Source organism: Pristiophorus japonicus, chromosome 6, assembly GCF_044704955.1.
Source record: "Pristiophorus japonicus isolate sPriJap1 chromosome 6, sPriJap1.hap1, whole genome shotgun sequence".
In the NCBI taxonomy this organism is placed as follows: Eukaryota; Metazoa; Chordata; class Chondrichthyes; family Pristiophoridae; genus Pristiophorus; species Pristiophorus japonicus.
Window position 1 is genome coordinate 199,918,442 of NC_091982.1, and position 23,469 is coordinate 199,941,910.

At 45.2% G+C, this 23,469-nt stretch overlaps 1 protein-coding gene across 1 annotated transcript in view; it reads right to left on the reverse strand.

Annotated features, from left to right (window-relative positions):
* veph1 (ventricular zone expressed PH domain-containing 1) overlaps window positions 1-23,469 on the reverse strand; it is a 451,519-nt gene that overhangs the window by 83,282 nt on the left and 344,768 nt on the right. Inside the window, exons 11-12 of the mRNA XM_070883555.1 lie at window positions 18,325-18,464; window positions 2,549-2,680 (exon numbers count right to left, since the gene is read on the reverse strand). Of these exons, the coding sequence (XP_070739656.1) occupies window positions 2,549-2,680; window positions 18,325-18,464 (272 nt within the window). The remainder of the gene's footprint in view (window positions 1-2,548; window positions 2,681-18,324; window positions 18,465-23,469) is intronic.

The following is a 23,469-nucleotide window of genomic DNA, read 5'->3' on the forward strand; positions in this document are numbered from 1 at the left end:
AACTCACCTTCCCCCCCACCCCCACTGCCGACACCACCACCCCCCTCATCTCTGGTTACCTGCACTGATTTCTTAAATGTAGGTAAGGTTTTTCTGTGCCTATAAAAGTGGCCACATTCACTGGCCTAAGTTAGTTTGAAGTAACTTTCAGCTGGCCACATTTGCTTCTATGGCCAGAAGAGGCGTAAGTGGCTTGTCACGCCCCCTTTTGGAGAGAACAAACTAAACCAGAAAAAAACCTAACTAACTGACTTATACTGGGGCAAATTAAATGGGGAAATTTGCAATTTTTAAAGTTACTCCAAAAAAAGCTACTTACTCCAAAAAAAACAGGGCAACTACTGGGGAAATTTGAGTCACTTGTAAGTATAATTGTACATATTTCATTGGTGATATTTAACGACTGTTATTTGTGGAAGAGTCTTGGCATAATATGGTTCGTGGGAGCTGGTCTTGCATTTCAGATGGGAGGGGCATTTGTATATATAACCATAAAGTTGCTTGCGTGTAATGTTGTTTTAAGAGGCATTCGTTACATTTTTTATTAGTTGCTAGTGAAGGGTTATTGGTGTGCTGCTTGAGGGCACACTCTTGTTGGAGATAATAAAGTGTTGATTTGACCGTTTGCATTGCTGTCATGTGTATTAAATTTCACGGAGCTGTGCCATGAGCCTAGCACATAGCGATGTGACTATGAGGCCCAGTCATCATCTGGCCGTTGATTCATCGGAAGCGATGCAGGATAAGGCGCTGACGTGTGGCCATTGCAGCTGCAGCATTGGCACAGTGCTTCCTCCGTAGTTACTGATCCTCCTCCTCGTCTGCCTCGCCATGCTGTGCATCGTCATGCTCCTCTTCCTCCGCCTGAGGTGGAGCTGCAATCCCCAGCGGCAATGCCTGGGCCCTCATGATAGCCAGGTTGTGCAGCATGCAGCAGACCACAATGAAGAGCAAGACTTGATCAGGGGAGTACTGACGGCTGCCTCCAGAGCGGTCAAGGCATCTGAAACACTGCTTTAGCACGCCGATACTCTGCTCTCGTTGTACTGATGCTCAGCACGGGTGTTGGGGTTGCGGAGGGGTGTCATGAGCCAGGTGGTTAGACCATAGCCTTTGTTGCCGAGCAGCCAGCTGCAACTTACATGTGGTGGCTGGAATGGTCGTGGCACAAGGCACTCCCGGAGGATGAAATCATCGTGTATGCTGCCAGGATAGCGAGCATTCACAGCGAGGATGCGCTGCCAGGATAGCGGGAATTCACAGTGAGGATGTGCTGCATGTGGTCGCACACCAACTGTACATTGAGAGAGCGGTAGCCCTTGCAGTTATGAAACACCTCCGCATTCTGGTGTGGTGCACGCAATGCCATGCGGGTGCAATCAATGGCACCCAGCACCATCTGATAGGCCGCTATCCTGGCAAATCCACATGACCATTCCTCGTGTTTCTCCCTCGTCATGGGAAAGTTTATGTCGTCCATTCTACTGCGGTGGAAAGCGTCTGTGACCTTGCGGATGCAGCAATGAGCAGCAAATTGCGACACGCTGCAGATGTCCCCTGCTGTAGCCTGGAAGGAGCCGGAGACATATAAACTGAGCACCCACAGTTATCTTCACTGCGACAGACAGCGAAGTCCTGGACCAGATATCAGCTTCTAGATCTGGCCGCAGGTGATGCCATGGCTCGGTAACTAACTAATTGTGGAACCGCAGCCTTCTAACACACTGCTCCTCAGATATGATTAGATATGAGAAGTGCTCCCGATAAACCCGTGGGGGTTAAGGCCTCCTATCCCGACGTCTATGGTGTCTCCTCATTCACGGCCCCACATTCCCAATCTCCCTTCTCTGTAGACATCGCCTACCAATTGCTTGGAGGAGGCGAAGGTGGCATGTTAGCACTGCACCCATATAAATACACACCTAAAATCGCTACTTAACTAGCTTTGAAGACAATCAGCCGCAGCAATCTAAGAGATACACGCACTGTGCTATGTGAAAATAGAGCACTCACTATGACATCTGAGTAACCCGGATGCTCATCCCTTTAAATACCCTCCTGGCATCGCCCAAAGAAGCAGAGATGGTCTGCTTTCTCTGGCATGTTCAGCGGCTGTCGGTGAGACGCACAAACCAAATTTTGCGTCCGGGGCGCCAACAGTTGCATGCGTACTGACGTCGTGATATGGCTGATGATAAGAGGGCGAGGCGACAACTGTTAGCGCCACCAGTAAAAGTGAACCGAATTTCGCGGGCGCCGCTAAAATCTCCGTGGCCAGGCATTAAGCCATGAGCGATGCTTTACCTTTACTTTAGGGCACTAAAGGGAGGCGATACCCAACTGAATTTCGCAGCCTAAATGTTTTAAAGTAGGGGATGGCCGAGTGTCTCTGACCGAGAGCGTGTCCAAAGTTGTAACATTAGAGCTGCTGAATAATCTATCACAAAGCATTCAAAGTTAAACAAAAATGCCCCACAATATAATCACATTTTAAATATATAATCATTATTGCATATTCTTTTGTATATTGTCAAACATCCATAATCACCTTCTTATAATGAATTGTCTGGATCATTGCTGTTTCAAAGCTGTGTGTTCCTTTCAGCTGTGTCTTCTCCCATAATGCTTTAAGAATTTGTACTGATGTATCCTGGGTAGACAAAGGCCTTGCTGAACAGCTCTGTAAAAGACAAGAAACCACAGATATTGACCAATGATGTGAGAGGATCATTCCATTCAAAATCTACTATCAGTCTTAGATAGATGTGTGGTCCATATCAAGACAAATACTGTCAGTTTTAAGCATGAAAGATGAAGATAAATAAAATTCTTTAGTAAATATTGTGCAAGGCTTGGAACAGCTATGACTAATGCTGTCAAAAGCAAATTCTAAACAAAGGCACATCATTATCCATCGCTGTAAGTCTGTGCAGAGTTCAGTAATTTATACTGCTAATGGACAAGGGCTGGCAACTCAAAGTAAATGTTCAAATTAATTATCTGGAGATTTCAAATACCATTTAAATGACTTTTCAGAGTAAATTTAGAGTGAAAAAAGCTGAAAGTCCAAGAACCAAAATGAATAGGGCAAAATATGGGAAAATCAGAAAGCAACAAAATGTAAACATAAAGAGAAAAAGACTTAAGACATTAATGATAATTCTATCGTGCACATGTGCTGTGGAATAAAGTGGAACGAACAACATGAAAACATTTTTAAAAATCTGTCACCTTGTTAAAGTGGTTTTGCACTTGATTGGCCTCAATCTGATTGATTTGAAGGAATTGATACCCAAACAGGGCTGGATATTCGATTGTCCAACGCCTCAGTTAATGGGAGCGTAAGAGGTTACCAACCGGGAACGCAGCTTTTAGCGCCCCGACCAAAAATTCATTAGAGGCTCAGTGCAGGCGCAAACCAGTAGTGCCTGGCTGGTGATGATCAGTGCGATCCTGATGTCAGTCCTGGTCGGTAAATTAGGTGTGGCCGCATCATTTAGCGGCAGCCAAGAACAAATTCTGGAGAAACAGTCGGTACAGGCTTCCAGAGTCGTTAACTGGTGGCTACTTGTAGGGATGAGGAAGCACTTCCCTCGGAGGTCACAGTCAGTGTAATGTTTACACGCTCAGTGGTGAGCTTCTGAGTTTGCAGTGGCAGACAAATATGCCAGATCAGCTTGAGAGAAACTTATTTGTAAAACTTTAATGAGGGCTCTCGCAAGGCGTCGTGAAGAGAGAAGGGCTGTTGGCCATGTCGGCAGCTGAAGGAGGAGAGCCACTTGACGTCAGGACAGGAGGCCTTAACCCTCATGGCTTTACTGGCAGCAATGCTCATACCTGGACCTGTCCGAGGAGCAGTGTGTCAGAAGGCTGTGCTTCCAAAAAGAGGTAGTTACAGAGATATGCCATCTCCTGCAGGGAGACGTGCAGCCTCACATCGGCACCAGGACTGCACTGCCCGTCACAGGGAAGGTCACTGTGGCACTCACCTTCTATGCCTTTGGTTCCTTCCAGGCTGCATCAAGGGGATATATGCTGCGTTTTACAATTTGCAGCACATCGCTGCATCTGCGGCGTCACACACGCTCTCTGCACCCATCAAATGGACTGTATTACTTTCCCAATTACCAGGGAGAAACAGGATGAGCACGCATGTTGGTTTAACCAGGATAGCGGGCCTCCCGAGGGTCCAAGGAGCAATTGACTGCACGCTCGTGGCCTTGTGAGCACCATTCCAGAATGCAGAAGTATTCAGAAACAGAAAGGGATATCACTCCCTAAATGTGCAGTTGGTGTGCGATCATATGCAGTATATCCTCGCAGTCAATGCTCACTATCCTGGAAGCGCACATGATGCATTTATCCTGCGGGAGAGCACAAGGCCGAGGCTGGCTGCTCGGGGACAAGGGATACAGCCTGGCCACCTGGCTAATGACCCCCCCTCTGCAACCCTACCATAGCCGGACGAACGCTACAATGCCGTCACACGCAACATCATAGAGCAGACTATAGGGCTGCTGAAGCTGTGATTCCGATGCCTGGACCGCTCTGGAGGCAGCCTTCAATATTCCCCCTCAACAGGTCTCTCTATTCATTGTGGTGTGCTGCATGCTGCACAACTTGGCCATCATGAGGGCCCAGGCCTTGCCAGTGGGGATTGCAGGGCCACCTCAGAAGGATGAGCAGGAGATGGAGGCCCACCTCAGGAGGATGAGGAGGAGGGGGAGGAGGACCAGGAGAGTGGCGATGACCCGAATGAAAAGCTAGACGATGAGGACCAGCAGCATTCACGGAGGAGGCAGCGTGCCAATGTTGGCGGTGGCCGGGCTATTCAGTGGCAGCTCATAAGGGAATGCTTCGCTTAAATGGAGTGAGCTGTGAGATGTAGCTAATATTGAGCGCATATTGTGGCACAATAATGCCACCTCTCCATTACAAGTCAACAGTCATGCACCAGAGGCTGAAGGAAACGTTCAATGTTACATTTTATTGGAAACACATCCCTCAAAACACCATCCCCCTCAATGAAAACAAAATGGGACACCTGCCCCTTCAAATAATACAACAGATGAATAACATTTACACCTTTTCTCCATAGGACCCATGGCCACACCTTTCATCAGTGCGTCTTGCGTAAGCATTTCCCACCCCTCTGCCTCACTCCCCTCCCTCGCCTACTGCTCCTCCTCAATGGGTCCACAGTGCCTGCTGCAAGGTCACTTAAAGGCTGCTGTGTGTCTGAGGGAGACAGAACAGATGGTCTAGCACGACGCCCTGGACCAGCTCTGGGCCTGGAAGGCCCGGCTATTGACAGCCCCACCTGAGAATGGGCGGCAGCAGTGTGGGATGGCTAGCGTGCAGACTGCAGCAGGTGTAAAGGCAGAATGGCAGTGTCGGGAGACCAAATGATGACCTCCTGAGAGAGGACATCATGTTCCATCTTGATCAACGGCCTGCCACTCCCCGGGGCAGAGCCTCAGCACCCGGAGCAATCTGTCAAAACGCAGATTGCTGGCCTACTGTTAGCTCTCCATTGGACTGATGGGGCCCCAGACACGATGGCAGCAGTCAGTGCTTGCATGGCATCAATTTGGCCCTACATCAGAGCAGACAGCGCATTAATGCCGGCACGCACTGACGACATGGCAGAATGCAAGTGTTGCGTGGTCTCGGCCTGCCGCTTAAGGGCTACTGCCACATCAGCCATGGCCCACGCCATCATGTCTTGTACTCCATGGTCACTTGTGGCATCCAGCATCCATTGCAATCGACCAAGGATGGGCTCGATGGGCCCCCGAACCGCAAATACCAAGGTTGAGGCGGCCTCCACCACATTCAATGCAAGTGCATCCACGCTCGGCGGGATCCTCGCCAATGTATCCATGAGCTTGCGGTGCATCTGCATTGACTCCCTGGACATAGCCCCCAAGTCCAGTTGCTTGTCTATGAGCAGGACTCATGGGCCGACTTGCCCTCCGGAGAACTGGCCCCCTCGCTTCCCCTTGCGCTGGGCGTTGCTACACACCACTGGGGCCAGGAGCCTCAAGTTCAGCCTCTTCGACTGAGGTGCTTTTCTCATTCGATGCAACTGTGGACGTCTCGCCGTGTCCCAGAATACTGCTCTCCACTTCCTCCTCCTCATCATCTTCCCTGTCGTCTGAAGACATAAGCTGATGGGCAGGCTGGCACTCTTCTGGCTCATCATCTGTAAGCACAAAACAAAAGAAGCGTGGTTATCAGCTGGGGAGGGGGCAGGAAGGCAAAAAGGAAGGGGGCATCATTATTTTGGTTGCAACATCTTACAAGTCGCTGCAGTGCGCTCCAACCTGGAGGGGGATGAATGCCAGTGCCTCGAGGTTTGAGAAGGCTCTGGAGGGAGGTGGTCTCAAGCTAAGGGAACTCACACAAAACGGCCATCTCATTCACATACCGTCACTGTTGAGCCGGGCTCTGCCTCTCCAACCTCCACCGCCACAACTGCAGTGCCCGTTGATGCACTTGTGCATATTATGCGCGAGTTTGACCTGCAATGAAAAAAGCAAAAAGTTGTTAGTGGCTGTGTACGTGCTGGTGTGCCATGTGTCTGCAGTAGGGTATTCGCGAATAATATGGTGAAGTGAGCATATCAGCATTTCATCCTGCGTGGCATCGCACAGTGGATGTGTGAACAGTGGGTCTGGGGCACAGGCAACTACCAGAAAGTATGAGGCTCAGAACTGGGACCACAAAAGAAGAGCTGAAAGGTGCTGGTAGGTGGACTCAGGCTGATAAAAGGAGCTAGAAGGTGAGATATGCTTGGATGAGGCAAGGCATGTCCAATGAGGTGATGGAGAGCTCTCAGGCTGGTTTCAGCAAGGAGGAGCATGGCCTGGTAGAGATAGAGAAGGGATAGGCAGTGCAAAGTCTTTACATTGTGTGAGAGAGTGAGGTTCACATGAAGGCATTGGAAGGTGACTGGAAAGGGTACTCACCCTGATGACAGTAGTAAGGCTGTTGAATGTATTGCGACACTGGGTCGCTGTTGTGGGCACCGCGCTCAGAGCTGTAAGGTGCTCAGCCACCTCCCTTCTCAAATCCTGAGGCGCTGGCATTCGTCCCCCTCCAGGCTGTAAGGCACTGCAGCGACTCTCCACTGCCTCCAGCAAGGCCAGTGGGTGAGAATAGGGCAGAAAGCTGGCGTCCTCTGCGCTCCTCCATTTTCATGCTCTGAAGATCCTGAGGAGCTGGAACTTCGCATGCACGAACTTGTGCTGCCGTGCCTTTAAGACTCGACTGTTCCCGGGGTCTGACTTGGAGTTCCGTGCATGCACAATGGGTCCACCAAATTTACCGACCAAATTTTCATTATCGCCGCCCCCCCCTTAGCCGTAGTGTGCAACGGCTGATTTAGCACCCACCAGCTCTTCGACCAATTCTGACGAATTTCTGGATGGAGGGTGCAAACTTTTTGAAGGTGCTAAAATTACTGCATCGCCTAGGTTACTGCCCCAAATGAAGCTCGATCAAATTTCTCCCCCTAGATGTTTGCAATGTTTTGATGGAAAAGGTGCCTGTGCAACATTTCAACACATAACTGTTATTTTCATTTTTAATGATTTACGAACAGATCTGTTGCATTGCTCTTAGAAAGTTGGATTATGCACTGTTTCGTAACAACAGGAGCATTATACTATGTATTATTTGGTTGTTAATGTGTATCTACGTTTAAGATGGACTGTTGTTTTAAACCACAAAGTCTAGTTGCTATAAATAACAACATCCCAAGTTTAATTGCTGTTGGTGAAAAAAGTGTGCAGATTGATTTCCAAATTCCTGGCTCCAGGTCAGAAGAGACCAGCATAAAAATACTGTATTTCATTCTGTATTTTCTCCAATAAGTCTTATGGATTCAAAACTTATATATATGTGTAACCACAGATTTCCCTCAGCATTGCTCATGGTAAGTTGGATAATACACTACTTTGTAAGGAAAGGTATGTTAAATGGTGTAATACATGAGTATTAGTCTGCTGCTAAAATGGAATAGTATCCCTTTAATGTCATGATGTATAATTGTTAGTAAGTAAATAGAGCCTCAGGTCAAATGGAATTTAATTGGTAAGAAAACTTTGCAGAGTGATGTCTGTCTGCTCTTCAGGCTTCAAGTCAGAGCTCAGGATGATGAAATGTCGGGCTTCCTTTTCCTTTTTGTGATCGCTAAGGTCATAGGATACTTACATTATGATTCCTGTACTAAGTTATTTTCTGTTGGTGGGGGCATTTCCATGTACATGCAAATGATAGGCTATCTTTCTCTTTTCTTAAGTAGTTGGAAGACATTTTCAAATGGATTATCTAGCTACCCGTGATTATAATTAAATGAGACACAGAAATGTAACACAGGTTGTGGTAGACAGAAAATATGCACACAGATTCCACTTTTATTATATTACTAGCAAATCTCCTATTGTACTGTTCATGGTAAATAAGATAAATCACTGTTTTGCAAGGGCAGCAACATTATATCATGTAAAACACAATGTACTCCAATTCCACTAAAGTGTAAGAATGTGCCCTTCACTGCCAGAAAATAAGTAGTGTTAAGGAAACACTGGTTGATTTCATTCAGGAGTCATTTATGATCCAAAAGAAGTAGAAAGAAATCGAAAGGTGATGTCACAGCCAAGGGGGTAAGTGATTGGCTGGTGATTGGTAAGTAGTTTTGCTTTTTCTTTTCTATATCAGTAAGTAACCTTCAGCATTTTTGTTGCCAATTTAAGTTTATCTAAGGGTTAAGTCATGGCAGCACAGCTCGGACACATGTTACGCTCATCCTGTACTATGTGGGAAGTCAGGGTGGCTTCCGGTGTCCCTGACGACTACGTGTGCGGGAAGTGCATCTGCCTGCAGCTCTTGACAGACCGCATTGTGGCATTGGAGCTGCGGGTGGATTCACTCTGGAGCATCCACAATGCTGAGAATGACGTGAATAGCACGTTTAGTGAGTTGGTCTTACCGCACGTAAAGGGTACACAGCCAGATAGGGAATGGATGACCAACAGGAAGAGCAGTGCAAGGAAGGTAGTGCAGGGGTCCCCTGCGGTCATCCCACTGCAAAACAGATACACTGCTTTGGGTACTGTTGAGGGGGATGTCTCATCAGGGGAGGGCAGCAGCAGCCAAGTTCATGGCACCGTGGCTGGCTCTGCTGCACAGGAGGGCAGGAAGAAGAGTGGGAGAGCTATAGTGATAGGGGATTCAATTGTAAGGGGAATAGATAGACATTTCTGCGGCCACAACCGAGACTCCAGGATGGTATGTTGCTTCCCTGGTGCAAGGGTCAAGGATGTCTCGGAGCGGGTGCAGGGCATTCAGAAAAGGGAGGGTGAACAGCCAGTTGTCGTGGTGCATATAGGTACCAACGATATAGATAAAAATCGGGATGAGGTCCTATGAGATGAATTTAGGGAGCTAGGAGCTAAATTAAAAAGTAGGACCTTAAAAGTAGAAATCTCAGGATTGCTACCAGTGCCACGTGCTAGTCAGAGTAGGAATTGCAGGATAGCTCAGATGAATAAGTGGCTTGAGGATTGGTGCACAAGGGAGGGATTCAAATTCCTGGGACATTGGAACCGGTTCTGGAGGAGGTGGAACCAGTACAAACCGGACGGTCTGTACCTGGGCAGGACCGGAACCGATGCCCTAGGGGGAGTGTTTGCTAATGCTGTTGAGGAGGAGTTAAACTAACATGGCAGAGGGGTGGGAACCAATGCAGGGAGACAGAGGGAAGTAGAATGGGGGCAGAAGCAAAAGATAGAAAGAAGAAAAGTAAAATTGGAGGGCAGAGAAACCTAAGGCAAAAAGCAAAAAGGGCCACATCACAGCAACATTCTAAAGGGGCAAAGTGTGTTAGAAAGACAAGCCTGAAGGCTCTGTGCCTCAATGCGAGGAGCATTCGGAATAAGGTGAACGAATTAACTGCGCAGATAGCAGTTAACGGGTATGATGTAATTGGCATCACGGAGACATGGCTCCAGGGTGACCAAGGCTGGGAACTCAAAGTCCAGGGGTATTAAACATTTAGGAAGGATATACAGAAAGGAAAAGGAGGCGGGGTGGCATTGCTGGTTAAAGAGGAAATTAATGGAATAGTAAGGAAGGACATTAGCTTGAATGATGTGGAATCGGTATGGCTGGAGCTACGGAATAGAAACACAGAAACATAGAAAATAAGTGCAGGAGTAGGCCATTCGGCCCTTCGAGCCTGCATGCCATTCAATATCATGGCTGATCATTCCCTCAGTGCCCCTTTCCTGCTTTCTCTCCATACCCCTTGATCCCCTTAGCCGTAAGGGCCATATCTAACTCCCTCTTGAATATATCCAATGAACTGGCATCAACAACTCTCTGTGGCAGGGAATTCCACAGGTTAACAACTCGCTGAGTGAAGACATTTCCCCTTATCTCAGTCCTAAATGGCCTACCACTTACCCTAAGACTATGTCCCCTGCTTCTGGACTTCCCCAACATCGGGAACATTCTTCCCGCATTTAACCTGTCCAGACTGGTCAGAATCGTATACGTTTATATGAGATCACCTCTCATCCTTCTAAACTCCAGTGAATAAAGGCCCAGTTGATCCAGTCTCTCCTCAGATGACAGTCCAGCCATCCCTGAAATTAGTCTGATGAACCTTCGCTGCACTCCCTCAATAGCAAGAACATCCTTCCTCAGATTAGGAGACCAAAACTGAACACAATATACCAGGTGAGGCCTCACTAAGGCCCTGTACAACTGCAGTAAGACCTCCCTGCTCCTATACTCAAATCCCATTACTATGAAAGCCAACATATCATTTGCCTTCTTCACCGCCTGCTGTATCTGCATGCCAACCTTTAAGGACTGATGAACCATGACACCCAGGTCTCGTTACACCTCCCCTTTTCCTAATTTGCCGCCATTCAGATAATCTGCCTTCGTGTTTTTGCCATGAAAATGGATAACCTCACATTTATTCACATTATATTGCATCTGCCACGCATTTGCTCATTCACCTAACCTGTCCAAGTCACCTTGCAGCCTCTTAGCATTCCCTCGCAGTTCACACCGCCACCCAGTTTAGTGTCATCTGCGAACTTGGAGATATTACACTCAATTCCTTCATCCAAATCGTTAATGTATATTGTAAAGAGCCGGGGTCCCAGCACTGAGCCCTGCGGCACTCCACTAGTCACTGTCTGCCATTCTGAAAAGGACCCGTTTATCCCGACTCTCTGCTTCCTGTCTGCCAACCAGTTCTCTATCCACGTCAGTACATTACTCCCAATACCATGTGCTTTAATTTTGCACACCAATCTCTTGTGTGGGACCTTGTCAAAAACCTTTTAAAAGTCCAAACACACCACATTCACTGGTTCTCCCTTGTCCACTCCGCTAGTTACATCCTCAAAAAATTCTAGAAGATTCGTCAAGCATGACTTCCCCTTCATAAATCCATGCTGACTTGGACCGATCCTGTCACTGCTTTCCAAATGCGTTGCTCTTTCATCCTTAATGATTGATTCCAACATTTTCCCCACTACTGATGTCAGGCTAACCGGTCTATAATTACCCGTTTTCTCTCTCCCTCCTTTTTTTTTTAAAAGTGGTGTTACATTAGCTACCCTCCAGTCCACAGGAACTGATCCAGAGTTGATAGACTGTTGGAAAATGATCATCAATGCATCCACTATTTCTCGGGCCACTTCCTTAAGTACTCTGGGATGCAGACTATCAGGCCTCGGGGATTTATCAGCCTTCAATCCCATCAATTTCCCTAACACAATTTCCCGCCTAATAAGGATATCCTTCAGTTCCTCCTTCTCCCGAGACCCACTGTCCCCTAGTACATTCGGAAGGTTATTTGTGTCTTCCTTCGTGAAGACAGAACTGAAGTATTTGTTCAATCGGTCTGCCATTTCTTTGTTCCCCATTATAAATTCACCTGAATCCAACTGCAAGGGACCTACATTTGTCTTCACTAATCTTTTTCTCTTCACATATCTATAGAAGCTTTTGCAGTCAGTTTTATGTTCCTGCAAGCTTCCTCTCATACTCTATTTTTCCCCTCTTAATTAAACCCTTAGTCCTCCTCTGTTGAATTCTAAATTTCTTCCAGTCCTCAGGTTTGTTACATTTTCTCGCCAATTTATATGCCTCTTCCTTGGATTTAACACTATCCTTAATTTCCCTTGTTAGCCACGGTTGAGCCACCTTCCCCGTTTTATTTTGACTCCAGACAGGGATGTACAACTGTTGAAGTTCATCCATGTGATCTTTAAATGTTTGCCATTGCTTATCCACCGTCCACCCTTTAAGGAACCTTTGCCAATCTATTCTAGCCAATTCACGCCTCATGCCGTCGAAGTTACCTTTCCTTAAGTCAGGACCCTAGTTTCCGATTTAACTGTGTCACTCTCCATCTTAATAAAGAATTCTACCATATTATGGTCACTTTCCCCCAAGGGGCCTCGCACAAGATTGCTAATTAGTCCCTTCTCATTACACATCACCCAGTCTAGGATGGCCAGCTCTCTCGTTGGTTCCTCGACATATTGGTCTCGAAAACCATCGCTAATACACTCCAGGAAATCCTCCTCCATCGCATTGCTACCAGTTTGGTTAGCCCAATCAATATGTAGATTAAAGTCGCCCATGATAACTGCTGTACCTTTATTGCACACATCCCTTATTTCTTGTTTGATGCTGTCCCCAACCTCACTACTACTGTTTGGTGGTCTGTACACAACTCCCACTAGCGTTTTCTGCCCTTTGGTATTCCGCAGCTCCACCCATACCGATTCCACATCATCCAGGCTAATGTCCCTCCTTACTATTGCATTAATTTCCTCTTTAACCAGCAACGCCACCCTGCCACATTTTCCTCTCTGCCTATCCTTCCTAAATGTTGACTACCCCTGGATGTTGAGTTCCCAGCCTTGGTCACCCTGGAGCCATGTCTCAGTGATGCCAATTACATCATAACCGTTAACTGCTGTCTGCGTAGTTAATTCGTCCACCTTATTCCGAATACTCCTCGCATTGAGGCACAGAGCCTTCAGGCTTTCTTTTTAACACACTTTGCCCCTTTAGAATTTTGCTGTCATGTGGCCCTTTTTGTTTTTTGCCTTGGGTTTCTCTGCCCTCCACTTTTACTATTCTCCTTTCTATCTTTTGCTTCTGCCTCCATTTTATTACCCTCTGTCTCCATGCATAGGTTGCCATCCCCCTGCCATGTTAGTTTAACTCCTCCCCAACAGCACCAGCAAACACTCCCCTGAGGACATTGGTTCTGGTCCTGCCCAGGTGCAGACTGTCCGGTTTGTACTGGTCCCACCACCCCCAGAACCGGTTCCAATGTCCCAGGACCAAGGGGCAGAAAACGCTAGTGTGAGTTTTGTACAGACCACCAAACAGTAGTGGTAAGGTTGGGGACAGCATCAAACAAGAAATTAGGGATGCATGCAATAAAGGTACAGCAGTTATCATTGGTGACTTTAATCTACATATTGATTGGGCTAATCAAACTGGTCACAATGCGGTCAAGGAGGATTTCCTGGAGTGTATTCGGGATGGTCTTTGAGACCAAAATGTCGAGGAACCAACTAGGGAGCTGGCCATCCTAGACTGGGTGATGTGTAATGAGAAAGGACTAATTAGCAATTTTGTTGTGCGAGGCCCCTTGGGGAAGAGTGATCATAACACGGTAGAATTCTTTATTGAGATGGAGAGTGACACAGTTAATTCAGGTACTCGGGTCCTGAAAAGGAAAGGTAACTTCGATGGTTTGAGGCATGAATTGGCTAGAATAGACTGGCAAATTATACTTAAAGGGTTGATGATGGATAGGCAATGGCAAACATTTAAAGATCACATGGATGAACTTCAGCAATTGTACATCCCTGTCTGGAGTCAAAATAAAACGGGGAAGGTGGCTCAACCGTGGCTAACAAGGGAAATTAAGGATAGTATTAAATCCAAGGAAGAGGCATATAAATTGGCCAGAAAAAGCAACAAACCTGAGGACTGGAAGAAATTTAGAATTCAGCAGAGGAGGACAAAGGGTTTAAATAGTAGGGGGAAAATAGAATATGAGAGGAAGCTTGCCGGCAAAATAAAAACTGACTGCAAAAGCTTCTATAGATATGTGAAGTGAAAAAGATTAGTGAAGACAAACTTCGCTTCCTTGCAGTCGGATTCAGGTGCATTTATAATAGGGAACAAAGAAATGACAGACCAATTAAACAAATACTTTGGTTCTGTCTTCACGAAGGAAGACACAAATAACATTCTGGGAGTACTAGGGGACCGAGAGTCTAGTGAGAAGGTGGAACTGAAGGATATCCTTATTAGGCGGGAAATTGTGTTGGGGAAATTGATGGGATTGAAGGCCGATAAATCCCCGAGGGCTGATAGTCTGCATCCCAGAGTACTTAAGGAAGTGGCCCTAGAAATAATGGATGCATTGGTGTTCATTTTCCAACAGTCTATCGACTCTGGATCAGTTGCTATGGACTGGAGGGTAGCTAATGTAACACCACTTTTTAAAAAGGGAGGGAGAGAGAAAGCGAGTAATTATAGACTGGTTAGCCTGACATTAATAGTGGGGAAAATGTTGGAATCAATTATTAAGAATGAAATAGCAGTGCAAATGGAAAGCAGTGACAGGATCGGTCCAAGTCAGCATGGATTTATGAAGGGGAAATTTTGCTTGACAAATCTTCTGGAATTTTTTGAGGATGTAACTAGTAGAGTGGACAAGGGAGAACCAGTGGATGTGGTGTATTTGGACTTTCAAAAGGCTTTTGACAAGGTCCCACACAAGAGATTGGTGTGCAAAATCAAAGCACATGGTATTGGGGGTAATATACTGACGTGGATAGAGAACTGGTTGGCAGACAGGAAGTAGAGAGTCGGGATAAACGGGTCATTTTCAGAATGGCAGGCAGTGACTAGTAGGGTGCCACAGGGCTCAGTGCTGGGACCCCAGCTATTTACAATATACATTAATGATTTTAGATGAAGGAATTGAGTGTAATATCTCCAAGTTTGCAGATGACACTAAGCTGGTTGGCGGTGTGAGCTGTGAGGAGGACGCTAAAAGGCTGCAGGATGACTTGGACAGGTTAGCTGAGAGGGCAAATGCATGGCAAGATGCAGTATAATGTGGATAAATGTGAGGTTATCCACTTTGGGGGCAAAAACGCGAAGACAGAATATTATCTGAATGGCAGCAGATTAGGAAAAGGGGAGGTGCAACGAGACATGGGTGTCATGGTTCATCGGTCATTGAAAGTTGGCATACAGGTACAGCAGGCGGTGAAGAAGGCAAATGATAGGTTGGCCTTCATAGCGAGGGGATTTAAGTACAGGAGCAGGGAGGTCTTACTGCAGTTGTACAGGGCTTTGATGAGGCCTCACCTGGAATATTGTGTTCAGTTTTGGTCTCCTAATCTGAGGAAGAACATTCTTGCTATTGAAGGAGTGCAGCGAAGGTTCACCAGACTGATTCCCGGGATGGCAGGACTGACATACGAGCAGAGACTGGATCAACTCGGTCTTAATACATTGGATTTTAGATGGATGAGAGGGGATCTCATAGAAACATATAGGATTCTGATGGGACGGGACAGGTTAGATGCGGGTAGAATGTTCCCGATGTTGGGGAAGTCCAGAACCAGGGGACACAGTTTTAGGATAAGGGGTAGGCCATTTAGGACTGAGATGAGGAGAAACTTCTTCACTCAGAGAGTTGTTAACCTGTGAAATTCCCTGCCGCAGAGAGTTGTTGATGCCAGTTCATTGGATATATTCGAGGGGGAGTTAGATATGGTCCTTACGGCTAAGGGGATCAAGGGGTATGGCGAGATAGCAGGAAAGGGGTACTGAGGGAATGATCAGCCATGATCTTATTGAATGGTGGTGCAGGCTAGAAGGGCCGAATGGCCTCCTCCTGCACCTATTTTCTATGTTTCTACATAATTGAAATACTGCAAACAGTCTGGTGTTTTGTGTTTCTGGAGAGTTCCTTGCAGAATAGAGATTGGGGTAGGTTAAATACCATCATGGGTTAGTTAGTATATGGGAGCAACAGTGAAAGCAGAGAGAGTGAGAGAGACTAACTGACTCCTACTGTATACACAAGACAGGCTGCTTGAGCAAGAATAAATACAAAACAAAACTGAAGCAACTTGTATTATTGTAACTAACCACAGTTCTGGTCAAAGTTAACTATGGGTGAGTTAGGATGCTTAGCTTAGATGGAATTTGAACCATATAACTATGGCAGTGTAAGGGTTAAAGTACTGCGGTGAATAGAGAATCCATGCCTGTCATAGCAAGTCACAGATGCAGTCTTAGACTCAGCAGGTCAGCAGGAGTTTGCACAGAAACAGATCATGTGAGGGACTGCAGTTTCAAAACAAGGAAACAGCACATGGTAAAATAAGTACTGCAAGTTAGAAATAGTTACTTATCAATTCCAATAAAGATGAGCTCAGATCACAGGTGTGAGAGAGTTAAGAATATGATAGAAAAGATAATGTAGCCTAGACCTAGAGACCCAGGCCAGTTTAATCAGGTTTAGGCAAAGGAGGAGACCTAATATCTACGAGAAACTAAGATATGTCATGATAGTTGAAGTTATTTTTTACTATAAATCGGGGAGGGAGGCGGGGCGGGGCGGGGGGGGGGGCAAAATTGAGGCTTTGGAGTGGATGCAGGTTCCTTCCTGTGTGATTGGAGTGGGGAATTAAAGTGACAGGTGACTGGCAGCTCGGGGTCACGCTTACAGACTGAACAGAGGTGTTCCTCAAAGCCGGCAGCCAATCTGCGTTTGCTCTCCTCAATGTAGAGGAGACCACATCGTGAGCAGCGAATACAGTATACTAAACTGAAAGGAGGACAAGTAAATCGCTGTTTCATCTGGAAGTTCACTTTAATTCTCCGTTGCAGTCGCACTCTGACCTTTCTGTCCTCGGCCTCCTACATTGTTCCAATGAAGCTCAACACAAGCTCGAGGAAAAGCACCTCATCTTTTGTTTAGGCACTTTACAGCCTTCTGGTCTCAAAATTGAGTTCAATAATTTCAGACCATAACCTCTGCCCATGTTTTGCTCCCTTACCTCCTTTTTTTTTAAACCCACCCCCTGATCTTATGAATTTTTTTTTCTCTCTCTCTCTCTTTCCCATGGCAGCTGGCAATTATTTCGCCATTCACATCCTATCTAGACTCATCTTTTTCTAACTTCTGCCATTACCATCTCAAGTTGGCCCATCATCCCTTTTATCTCTCTAATCTCTCCTGTCTTCCACCCTATCACAGACCTTCCCTTTTGTTTTTTCCTCCCCTTCCCCCTTTCAGTGCTCCTTAAGAATCTGTTCATTTTTAACTTTCGCCAGTTCTGACAAAGGGTCATCGACCCGAAACGTTAACTTTGTTTCTCTCCACAGATGCTGCCTGACCCGCTGAGATTTCCAGCATTTTCTGTTTTTATTTCATCTAACCCTATCTGCATATCCTTCTATTCCTTTCTTCCTCATGTAGTTATTTAGCTTCCCCTTAAAGGCATCTGTGCTATTCACCTCAACCACTCCATTTGGTAGAGAGTTCCATATCCTGACCACTCGCGGTGTAAAGATGTCTGTCCTGAATTCTTTATTGGAATTATGAGTGACTATTTTATGTTTATAGCCCCTATTTTTAGACTCCCCTACAAGTGGAAACATCTTTTCTATGTCTGCCCTATGAAACCTCTTCATAATTTTAAAGCCCTCTATCAGGTCACACCTCAGCATTCTCTTTTCTAGAGAAAAGAGTCCCAGCTTATTCAATCTTTCCTGATAGTTCTAACTGCTCAATTCTGGTATCATCCTTGTAAATCTTTTGTGTACCTTCTCCAGTGCCTCTATTTCCTTTTTGTAATATGTGTGATCCGCAAATTTTGAAATTGTACTTCAGATTCCCAAGTCCAAATCATTTATGTAAATGGTGAACAGCAGTGGTTCCAGCATTGATCACTGTGGAATAGCACTTCTTACCTTCCACTAGTCTGAGTAGCTACCTTTAACCCCTGCTCTCCGTTTTCTGTTTTATAACCAGCTTACTATCCCTTCCACCACTTGTTTCCTAACTTCACATGTTCTGATCTTAGTCATGAGCCTACTAGCCGGTACCTCATCAAAGGCGTTTTGAAAATCCAAGTATATTATATCGACTGTGTTACGCTTGTCTAGTCGTTCTGTTATTTTTTCAAATAATTCAATAAGGTAAATTCAAAATAACTCATGAAAAAAAAAGGCATTTACCTGTTGGAAAAGAAACATGACGTAGATCCAGAGTTGAGGCTGGTCACTGTTGAGGGAGAAGCTGGATTTACTATACAGGCAGTAAAATCCTTTCTGTGGGCAGCTGAAGAGAAATTTAGCTACACATCTACTAATCGAATCTGTGTAAAAACAACAAGAATGAGATATGGCTTTTCACTTGAATGTTTTGGTTAGCTGAAAATTGTTAAAATACTACAAAATAAGCAAGATCCATAATAGAAAATAGTGGTATTTAGCATGTGACTAAAATGGCTTCACTACCTTGAATTATATTAACTAAGAAAATGCAACTTTTCTTTTTGAATGTATGAAAACTGTCCAAAGTATTTTGTTTTAAATTTTCAGATCAAAAAAGCATTACTTTTTTGATCTGAAAATTTAAAACAAAATACCTGGGACAGTTTTCATCCTTAGACTTTGCGGTTAGTATGCGGTGCGATAATTTTGTGGGGTTTTTTCTACAAGGCTCATTTTCAATGTTTTTTTTCAAGGTGCAATTAAGGAAACTGACCAGTGTTCTCTTCATTCCTTCTGCAGTGTTTTAAAATACTTCATTCAACCCCTTTTATTACGATTGTTAACTTTACCTGATATTTTCTGATTGCAGTTAGATTTAGCCTTCAAGTCCAATTGCCTTTCATGCCTTTCTACTTTTAATTTCAAATATTTTCTATCCTCACAGGTTTTAGCATTTAGTTCACTGAGATCCTTTAAGTGTTTCCATACTGCTGAAAATTCAGTTCTGCAGTTTTTAAGTCTCTTTGCTCACAGCTATTAACTTTGAAACAAAAAAAGCCTAGTGGATCAGTTATTTGTTCCACTATAGAACCTGTGCCAATGGTTACTAAATAGCTGGAGATACTAAAAGAATAGCTGGAAAAAAGCAACATGAATTTCTAATTAAAAGCATAATATTTTATCCAGAATACACTATTTATGCTGTACCCCACAAAAAGTTTAGCTATCTAGGAAAGGAATTAAGAAAACTACAAATCATTTGAAATGCAGAACTATACACAAGAATTACATTTAAAATGCCTTCAACCAGCCAGCCTGACTATTTCTTCCAACTACAGCACAGTTACTTACAAGGCAGTGAGGTAGATTTTTGTCTGAACCGACTGCATGTTAAGCACCGCTGATAAAAATAGGAAGAGATGAAAACGTACTCCCGATTCGCTATCACCCGTTTTACACTTTCGCACAAAGTTAAAATTACTCCCATTGTCTTTTGTACCATGCAGGAAGTATGAAAGGAATTGTAAGACAGATTATTAAATATCTGTAGTTTTTGGTTTGCTGAGATTGTGCCTATATTCTAAGGGGCCAAAATTGGTGAAGCACAAGTTCCGTCCATTTTTCGGCAGTCCCTGGGCAGTGCGTCATTTTTTACCGCCTGGTACCGCTGAGGCCAAGTGGGCAGGAATTTCAGCCCACTTTTCTTGGCGATAGCGGGAGCGGAATGCAGCAGGTGGTGTGCGATGGAGGAGGCCTTTTGACTTGGGAATCTTCGGCTCCCGAGTTGTGCACACGCGCACATGGCTGTCGAGTTCCGCCCCCCAAGAGGCACCAGCAAGAGGCCGGAGACTACCAGACTGAGATTGCTGTGTGGGGGGCGGGGAGGTGGGGGAAGAGATTGTTGGGGGAATGGGGGGGGAGCGAGATCGCTGTGGGGGGGCAGGGAGAGATCGCTGTAGGGGGACAGGGAGAGATCGCTGTGGGGGGACAGGGAGAGATCGCTGTGGGGGGGCAGGGAGAGATCGTTGTGGGGGGGCAGGGAGAGGTTGCTGTGGGGGAGGGCAAAGAGATCACTGTGGGGGAGGGCAAAGAGATTGCTGTGTGGGGAGGGGAAAGAGATCACTGTGGGGGAGGGGAAAGAGATTGCTGTGGGGGAGGGGAAAGAGATCTCTGTGGGGGAGGGGAAGAGATCTCTGTGGGGGAGGGGAAAGAGATCGTTGTGGGGGAGGGGAAAGAGATCGCTGTAGAGGGAAGAGATCGCTATGGGGGCGGGGGGGAGAGATTTGGGGTGGTGAGAGAGAAAGATAGAGATTGGGGGGGTGAGAGGGAAGGAGAGAGACTTGGGGGGGGGATGAGAAAGACTGGGGGGTGAAAGAGAGAGAGAGCCTGAGGGTGAGAGAGACTGGAGTGTGGGAGAGAGAGAGCGACTGAGGGGGGTGAGAGAGACTGTGGGGTGGAAGAGAGAGAGAAAGACTGAGGGGTGGGAGAGAGACTTGGGGGGTGAGAGAGAGACTTGGGGGGGGGGTGAGAGAGTCTGGGGGGTGAGGGAGACTGGAAGGTGAGAGAGACTGGGGGGTGAGAGAGACTGGGGGGTGAGAGAGAGAGAAAGACTGAGGGGGGTGAGAGAGACTTGGGGGTGAGAGAGAGAGAGACTGGGGGTGAAAGAGAGAGAGAGAGACTGAGGGGTGAGAGAGACTAGGGGGTGAGAGAGACTAGGGCGTGAGAGAGAGAGAGAGAGAGAGAGACTGGGGAGTGAGAGAGACTAATAACATTTTTATTATAGTTCATTAATAAAGGAGTAAATAAGGCTTTATTGGACCATTTATATTATTGTCTAACACTAGAAAATACTACAATCCATTTCAAAATACATCAAACTGTGGAGAACTATAAAGATCTGTGTAATATCAAACAAACCCGTCAGCTCTGTGTACATACCACCCACTTTAGATCCACTTAAAAGCATCTTCTGCAGGACAGTATACATTTCCTGTGATATGTTGGCGTATGTCATGAATTTTGCACTTTTGGGCGGTATGTCGGCATCTGCATGGGCGGGCAGTGTGCATTCTGCCCGGCGGTATGTCACTGATGAATTTTCCGCCAGGCGGTATGTCGATGAATTTTGGCCCCTAAGTCTGTTTATTCAATAAATGTTAGTGTGGACAATTCAATTAATCATCATCATTATCATAGACGGTCCCTCGTAGCGAGGATGACTTGCTTCCATGCCAAAAAGAGTTCACAGGTGTTTCAATGATGGACCTAATATTCCAGGTCCCAAACAATGTTGAAGGGTGGAAGTGGCATGTGCATGAATTTTTTTTTTTTAAGTGTGGTGGCTGTTGTGTTCATACTCTGTTTGTTTGTTGCACTAACTTTCACTAGATGGGCATTAGAACCCTGCAGGAGCTATTCCCACACTGCTGTAATCATTCTGGTTCATGCTGGTTTTGGGACACCATTTTGGGTTGTTGCTATAAAAGTACCTTATAAGTTACCTTTAAGTTACCTTACTCCTGTTTCAGTTAGTTTGGTTATTTACGTACACAACAGTGGCCATGGCACACCAGCCACCACACGGGCTTGACAGAGCTAGGTCTTGGTCCAGTGGCAAGGATTAACCAAGTCGACTGGAGACCAGCTCTGCTGCACGGACCGAGTGCGCACACATATCGCAGTGTGGGCTTGCCTGAGCTGCCCCTGGGCCCTCGCCTCTTCTGGACCCTGATTAAATCACTTTGTTGGCACATCAAAGTTGTTTTTTCTTATAATTACTCTTGGCTGACACCCAGCCTAATTGAGGTAGAGAGAAGAGAGGAAGATAATATTAAGTAGAATCACAATGCAGAGTAACTAGCTAGAGTCATAGTGGATGGGTTCCTTTTCTCCCTGTGATACACTTGACGTGGACCAGGGGGCCTGACAGCACTTCAGTGACTATTAGCCTTTGACATACATTGCGAATGCTGCGGATTCCTCATCAACAAGCAACACATCACAAACATCATCCTCACTCATAGACTTGCATTGATCCATTATCTGCAGCTAACTGATTGGCAAGGTAGAAAGCTGCTCAACAATCCCCAGAAACGTCGGCTAAATGAATCATCTTTCCCAATCCATTGAAACCAGAGTCAAAATTGATCACTTACTTGCTGAGCTGATCAACAATTCATGATGGGCATAATACATTGACTGGGCTTATTTAGCAAGTCACCTGATCAAGATTGTACAGATTAGAATTGCCTAATTAGAATTGAGTCAGAAGGTTGTGGGTTCAAATCCCATTATGGAGACTTGAGCACATAATCCGCACTGGGAGTACTGATGGAGAGCTGCACTGTTAAAAGTGCCATCTTTTGAATAAGACGTTGAAACAAGGTCAAATCTGCCCTCTTAGGAGTACATAAAAGATCCCATGGCACTATTTTGAAGAAGAGCAAAGGAGCTTTCCAATATTTATCCCTTAACCAACATCACTAAAAACAGATTATCTAGTAATGATCACACTGCTGTTTGTGGGAGCTTGCTGTGCGCAAATTGGCTGTCACATTTCCAACATTACAACTTTGGAATGTTCTGAAGTCGTGAAAGGCACTATATAAATGTAAGGTCTTTCTTTTCTTTGTTTCTTCCTTATAGGACCACTATGACCATATAGGCTGTGTAGAATGATTGACTGACAGAAAACAATGCCATTTTTAGACAAACTAGGTAAATAATACTTAAAAATATCATTCTTAGTCTAAAATAGCACTATGCTTCCTAGCATTGAAATAAACCGGTTTCTGACAAATGGTCTCCATTTGAAATGTTCAATTATCTTTTCTCTTTACAGCCCATGGACCTGCTCTGTTTTCCAGCATTTCCAATTTGACATTTTAATTATTATTTTTTTCTTTTTCACGACATTTTAAATAAGATGTGTAATGGTTGATGAAATTAAAACCATTCGCTCAATATACTTTTTATTACGAGTATTTAATCTTTGCCAATTTAACTTTAGTTGAATTTGTGCTGTAAAATTAATTTGTCTGGGCAAGAAGTGAAATAGAGCTACTGAAATGTGACCCCATTTCTAAAACAGAACTTTAAAAAAAGATGTACGCTGTAACACAAAACTGCTCAAATAAGGTTTTATATTGAATGAATGCATGTATTGTAACATTTTGGATTCTTGGAAATGATGCCTTGATGATTAAGTGAAGTTCAGAGCCAATATTAGTAATTTTCCCTTAAGTAGATCCATATTCGAAAGCCTCCCAAAAGTAAAAGTTTTGAGGAAAACTAAAATGAATCATATGTATTTCACAAGTCTATTATTAGAATATGATCCAAAAATGGGCAAGAGGGGCACATTTTTCAGAAGAGTCATTTTTTTTA